This window comes from Vigna unguiculata, chromosome 11 (genome assembly GCF_004118075.2).
Source record: "Vigna unguiculata cultivar IT97K-499-35 chromosome 11, ASM411807v1, whole genome shotgun sequence".
Classification (NCBI taxonomy): domain Eukaryota; kingdom Viridiplantae; phylum Streptophyta; class Magnoliopsida; order Fabales; family Fabaceae; genus Vigna; species Vigna unguiculata.
Window position 1 is genome coordinate 2,670,137 of NC_040289.1, and position 6,695 is coordinate 2,676,831.

Below are 6,695 nucleotides of genomic sequence, written 5' to 3' on the forward strand. Positions count from 1 at the left end.
CACTTTTCGTCGGAAAGGATTCTAAAAGTTTGTGCATGCCCATAGGAAATAGGAGTTGGTATCACTTCACACATTCATAATCTCCTTTTTCTTCTTATAGCCCAAACAAGTATGAGTTTGCGGTGGCTATCGCCTGTTTGTGAAAATGCTTGGGAGAACCATTGGAGCACAATGGCCATGAATTTGCAAAGAAGAACGGGATATGGTGATGCTTATTACAAAATGTATGAAGTGAACTTTTCGTGCCTGAATATTGAGGGATATGCCACTCTTTATTAAGAGCTTTCTATTTGAGTTAACTTGCCCTGTTGGTATTGTAAATACGTTATCATGGCATAACCTGTGAGTTTAAGGCTCTTTTGTTCTCATCACAATTTTTTCCTTCTCTGTTTTTAGGAACAAATAATGAGCTATGTTCATTACTGACAGATATTTTGGTTTCCACTTCTTACTTGAACATATGTGGATATTTTCTTTTATTCCAAGATTACTATTTATGAAGTGCACATCAGCTTGCACCTTAAAAGAGTACACTATTGATGATGGAACTGTGACATAGGGTGTAGGTGTGCATGCTGGCCAGCAAAAGTTTGGCAGGTTATGACTGGTGTAGGTGTGGTGGTGGTGTTGGTGCTGACGACTTGTGAGTTGACACGCGATATCCCATGAGGAGAATAAATCAAATAAAATACAGAAATGTTCATTATCTCGGTATAGTAACAGAGGTTGTTACATCATTAATGGAAAGATTCTTGGAACTGTTTGATGTAGAGAGTTCCACTAAGGTAATTCTTCCAATCGAAAGGGGAGGGTGCTTGGGTTTTGGAAGGATCATTCCCTCACTTGCCAACATCACAACAACATCAGACATGCTTGATCTATCTTTTGCATCTTCTTGAACACACAACAAACCAATCTGTATGCATCTCTCAACTTCACTCCCTACGAAGGAATTTTCCATCGTTGGATCCATCATTTCCAAACATTTTCCTTCACACCATATTCTCCAAGCCTGCAAGTATTGTTAATATTGTGAAGCATTAACTAGAATTCTTGAACAGTTTCTTGGCCATATATAACTGAGGAGACTTACATACAACAGAAGAGTCTGACCATGCTCTGACAGATAGAATCCACTATTCTTTCTCCCACAAATGATTTCTAGGACGAGAACTCCGAAACTGAAAACATCAGATTTCACTGAAAACAATCCTTCCATAGCATACTCGGGAGCCATGTATCCACTAATGCAAATAAATAGAGCTTTATTATTTTTCATGTTGAGGTGTATGAAAACAAAGAATTTCTTTTTTCTAAATTACATGCTTAATAATTCCTCCATAAACCTTATTGTTTAAGAATGTTTAGTATGAGTAAAACTCACTAAGTGCCTATTACTCGTTTTGTATTTGCCTGGTTCTGTCCTTTTTCAAATGCTCTTGCCAATCCAAAATCTGATATTTTGGGATTCATTTCAGGGTCTAATAGAACATTGCTAGCTTTGAGATCTCTGTGAATTACTTTCAGTCGAGAGTCCTCATGAAGGTATAAAACACCTCTTGCTATTCCATTTATAATGCTTAATCTTAATTTCCAATCAAAATGCTTTTTTCTCTCATCATCTGACAACAACAAAAACAGAGAAGAAATTGAGCAACAAGACAGCATTTGAAGATCTATGACATGATTATTCATTGCATGATATAACTTGAATTTAGTTTCAGGTTATGAAAGGAGAAGACAACGCTTCTATGGGTATTATTATCCTGTCTTGCTGTTCCTATTCTTAAAATCAAGAGTACCCCATATACATAAAGTACTTTAAAGCACCATAGACAAAATGTAAAGAAACAATTGCAGAGCAAGCATTTGTACTTTTAATTGAAGCGTCGAAGCTGTGTAAGAACATACCAAAGAGGTGAAAGTCGAGGCTTTTATTAGGCAAATATTCATAAACCAGTATCTTTTCATTTTCCTCCAAGCAACATGCAAGAAGTCTCACAAGGTTGCGATGTTGCAGCTTAGCTATAAGCATTACTTCATTATCGAACTCCTCTGAGCCTTGACCAGAAAATTGTGACAACCTTTTAACTGCAATTTGTCTTCCATCAGGCAGAACTCCCTGACACACATAGTGATCAATCAATAAAAGCATTTTGAAAGATGCTAAAAATAAAGAATGCAAATCCAAAATTCCAAATCACTTTAACCTTGTACACTGGGCCAAATCCACCTTCGCCCAGTTTTGATACTTCAGAGAAGTTAGCAGTACTTTGTAGAATTGTGATTAATGGGATAGTAGGAAGGTCTGGATTCAGTGTGTCCTCAGTTTGAATATTGTGATATGATGATAGACGAATGGCACGAGGTATCAGCCCATCTACATAGTCAAATTTTCGTGTTCTTGTATGAACTAAATAACCATATTTGAGTATGGGATGACAAATAAGCCATAAAAAAAATAGTCATGTATTGTTCAAGGAAATTACCTTTTCTAGTTCTACACCACCACCAATATACACTCAAACATAGTACAGTTATCGACCCCGTCACACTGAAGCTAATAATCAAGATTTTTGACCTGTTATTGCCTCCATGTTTAGCTGTAACAGTATTAAAGAAGAATAACTAATTTTCCATATAAATCAACGTCAATAAATAAACAAACATGTCTTACCTGTGTCACAGAAAGTCACTACTATCCCAATTTACAATACAACAAATGAAAAACGTGTTACTGTAAGATCAATGAATCACCTAATTTCGGATTAGGCTCAGCAACTGAAGATGTTTGGTAGAACATATGATCATCATACTTTATTGCACAACTTCCAGTCCAAATCACCCATCCTAATTTCTGTTCACAACATTTGGCAATTTTGGCTAATATAGTCTCCAAACACTGTCTGCACCCTTCATTTGTGAGATCTCTAGAACATTGCACCAAGCCATATCTTCTCTCAGTGGAACTCAAATTAAAGACATCCATATAAAACAACTGGTTAGTTTCCTTTGTTGCTTTTCTGATCAAACCTCTCACAAAATCATCACCTTCCTGAATATCTTCAATGTTTGATATATTTTTCTCTCCAAGAGCATGCCATGATATGTTTGTTAAAACAGTCCCATAAAAGCTCTCATTGGAGTATCTTAGAACGCAAAAGTCATACCAAACCATAGCAGAGACCCTGTTGGGGCAGCGCTGAGGGGCTTCTTTGGCAGCAGTAGAGACACAGAACTGACAAAAGTATCCAACAACATCACCACGACAATCATAGAGGCCATACACAGGACTCTTGTTTCCTATGCTTTTGTAGTTATAACCTTTGCTTGTGGCTGCGTCTGAAGATGCCCATCTCAGCATTTCCTCAAGATTTGTTTGGTATACACTGTTGAGAGGTTGCTGGGTTGTGTTTTGGCAGTTACTTCCCACAAAAATGGGTGTTTGTGCCTTCGTAACTTGTGGTCTGAAACTCAGCAATAAGAAGAAACCATAGCATATTGATCTCAGGTGTAGTTTTTTTCCCAACATAACTATGCAGTTACCTTATTTACTTGCTCCGAAAATGATTATACCAAACATCAAAACATTATACCAAGTAATGAATTTGGTTATACTTGTATATTCTGATCAAATAGTGTACTATTTCCATCGTAAGTCAACATATACCTCTGTAAGTCCTATCTTCAATTATGTGAAAATTTTCTCTGAAGGAACACCGTTTTAAATGTTTTTCAAACGGTTAACTATTTGTAATATGGTTTACTTTTCTTGGTCAAAATTTGAATTTTGACCTTCACGTTGTAAGAATATGTCAAAACTATAAAATCAACGTCAGAATTGGGTTTCCTTACCAAATTCTGGATTATTTTTTTAAATTTTTAAATTTTGAAAAAACCGAAAATTATGAAATGTTTTGAAATTAAAATTAAAATAATAAAAATAATAAAAATAATAAAAATAAATAATGTTTTACAGCATTAATATTTGAAATTATTTTTGAATAATTTTAATTAATTGTTAAATTTAGTAAATATTCATATTTTGTTAAAAAATATTAAATTACTTATACTTAAAAATTAAAATATTAATTTAAACTAAGGATTTGAGTGTATTTATAATTAAATGTATATTTTAGTCATTAAAAAAATTAAAATTATAATAATAAAAATAAATAGTGTAACCATAGCAAATGGACTGTTGTCCACTTTTATTATATCTCATATATCACAACCTTTATCACTTGACATTTCACCTTTTTGTCTAATTGTATTGTACTTTATTTATATAAATTTTTAAGATATTCACTGTTTGAGATTTTTCATGTTGTAAATAAACATCTTTATAACACGAAAAATAATCAATAAAGGTGATGAACTTAACTTTATTGAAGGAATTTACATCAAACGAATCACATATATCGGTGTATACAATTTCAAGTGTTGGTATCGTGCAGCGGAATGTTTTAGCGTTTGGACAAAAATCAAGAGGGGGTGAATTGGGTTCTTAATAAAAATTGTGCTTTTAATATTTTCCCTTCTAATATCAAAGATCAATTAAAATTTTTCCTTTATTTTCTAATAAACACAATAAAATAAAGAGAGTAGAGAAGAGAAAATTGCACAAAGTATTTATACTGGCTCGGATCAAAAGACCCTACGTCCAGTTGTTAATCTTTCAAAAACGAGATTAACTAAATCACTAAAATAAACCAAACTTACAATCAATGATAAGAAAGATTAGGGTTTAGAAAACACCTCTCTTGAATCACACAAGAGATGAAGACACCTCCCTTGAAATCCACAAGGGATGAAAACACCTTCCTTGAATCACACAAGGAATGAACACCTCTTTTGAATCCCACAAAGGATGATCGGCTTCTCCTAGCAACAGCAGCAACACTCAATCACTCAAGATCCCACTTGATGAAAGTTATCGCTCTACCCACACTAGGTTTTTCAAAGTCTTCCCACAGAGAGTTCTCAAGTACTCAGACTTCTCTAACTTCTGTATTTTAATAATGAAAGTCCACCACTCTATTTATAGAAGCCTATTTAGAAATTAGGTTAAGAATATGAAAAGTTAAGTCGCAACTGCCATAGATAATCGATTATCATAAGTGATAATCGATTACCACAAAAACTTTTATGAAAATATTTTTCTTGTTGTGATAATCTATTATCAGTCAGGATAATCTATTATCAGCAAGTGATAATCGATTATCAGCAGTGATAATCGATTATTCCAGAGGCTTTTCTCAAAAATCAGTTTTAATTGAGATAATCGATTATCACTAAGAATAATCGATTATTCCAGTGAGTTTTGCAAATAAATAAAATTCTCTTAGTGCTCTACTACATGGGTTTTGCCTTTTGACTCTTGACATACTAATTTAACTATTTCAAATAACATACACATATTACAAAACCTAAATAACTAAACCCATAAGTCTTCAATGTATCTCTTGAATCGAAGCATTCTTTTAAGTCTTCAACATTGTTCCATGCATCATCATCAAGTCTTCCATACTTCTTCATAAGTCATCATCATCATCAAAACTCCTTATTGGAGGAAGATGTTCATCTTCTTCTTTTTGTCAACATCAAGAAGTTGAGTGTTTCTTGTGGCTCCTTTCTTTGTGTGTTTTATTGGTTTGCGTTTATTAATCTTTGCATTCTTTCTTTGAAAATGTGTCCCAAATGCTTATGCCATAAGTAAGAAGGTCGTTCATCCACTAAACTATATTTAGTTCCAACATTGTGATCCAAGGTCATAAAAGTTTCGGTATATAAATTATCTAAATTCATTTGGTATAAACCATCATAAAGTGTATCTATTCAATCATACAAGTACGCTTAAACAAACTGAAACAATTTTAAGAAAGAGTACAAAGAAACATCAACATTAGACAAAGAAATTAAATCTCTAGTGATACTAGGTACATAAAAAGTATCCATGAGGAACTTCAGTTAAGTTTGATTTAAAACATACATAGGTGTTGCCCACTTTTCTTATCGAACCAAGCACTATGCTTTATGCAATCATTCTAGAAATGTCCTGATTTCTAGTAGAAATGACATTTACAATTTTTTTTTCTAGATTTTGGTGGATGATTCATCAATCTTTAACAATCCTTTACCTTTCCATCCTTCTTAAAAACTTTCTTTCCAGCTCCTTGATTCCTCACACAATGAATGGAGTGACTTCCTAAGTTCTTGAGTCTAGTCTCCTCTTGAATTAGCATATTGTGCAATTCACGCACATTCCATTTGTCTTTCATAGTGTTCTAGTTCATATGGAACGAATCATACTCAAACGGTAACAAGTTCAAAATGAACTGCACGAGAAAACTTTCATCCACTGTCATTCCCAAAGACTTGAGTCTTGTTGTGATGTTTGTCATCTCGATCAAATGTTTGTACATAGTACATGAATCATCAAACTTCATGGTGGTCAAGGTACTCATTAATGTCACAACAAGGAACTTGTCAACCGTTTAGGAGTGCTCTTCCAAAAATTTCATAATTTTTTTCGCATTATCAGTTTTGGAAATAGTAGACTTAATGTTGCTTGCTATGCTCATTCACATAAACCCTAGCGAGGGAAATTCAACCCATTGAAGATTGGAACATACATAACGAGCAAATGTAAAGATATTGAAATAGAGACTTCCATTAACACATGCCTAATATTA

At 33.6% G+C, this 6,695-nt stretch overlaps 1 protein-coding gene across 2 annotated transcripts; it reads right to left on the minus strand.

Annotated features, from left to right (window-relative positions):
- Positions 1-501: 501 nt before the first annotated feature.
- Positions 502-3,677, minus strand: LOC114169206 (cysteine-rich receptor-like protein kinase 10). Of its 2 annotated transcripts, none has more exons than XM_028054248.1 (7): positions 2,758-3,677; positions 2,490-2,603; positions 2,211-2,413; positions 1,912-2,122; positions 1,385-1,622; positions 1,094-1,244; positions 502-1,012 (listed from the first exon to the last, which is right to left on the minus strand). In XM_028054248.1, exons 1-7 carry the CDS (start codon positions 3,530-3,532, stop codon positions 704-706), a joined length of 2,001 nt encoding a protein of 666 aa, XP_027910049.1. In that variant the 5' UTR covers positions 3,533-3,677; the 3' UTR covers positions 502-703. The 2 variants fall into 2 exon arrangements, with proteins under 2 accessions (XP_027910049.1, XP_027910050.1); XM_028054249.1 differs by having other exon boundaries at positions 504-1,012; positions 2,211-2,380.
- Between the last annotated feature and the right edge of the window lie 3,018 nt (positions 3,678-6,695).

Bases quoted from the DNA above. Each gene is read 5' to 3' on its own strand.
- LOC114169206 (XM_028054248.1), bottom strand. From the start codon at position 3,532: ATGTTGGGAAAAAAACTACACCTGAGATCAATATGCTATGGTTTCTTC. The intron at 2,414-2,489 runs GTAATTTCCTTG...ATGGTTATTTAG, and splicing joins GTGGTGTAGAACTAGAAAAG to TTCATACAAGAACACGAAAA. The intron at 1,013-1,093 runs GTAAGTCTCCTC...CAATACTTGCAG, and splicing joins GTCAGACTCTTCTGTTGTAT to GCTTGGAGAATATGGTGTGA.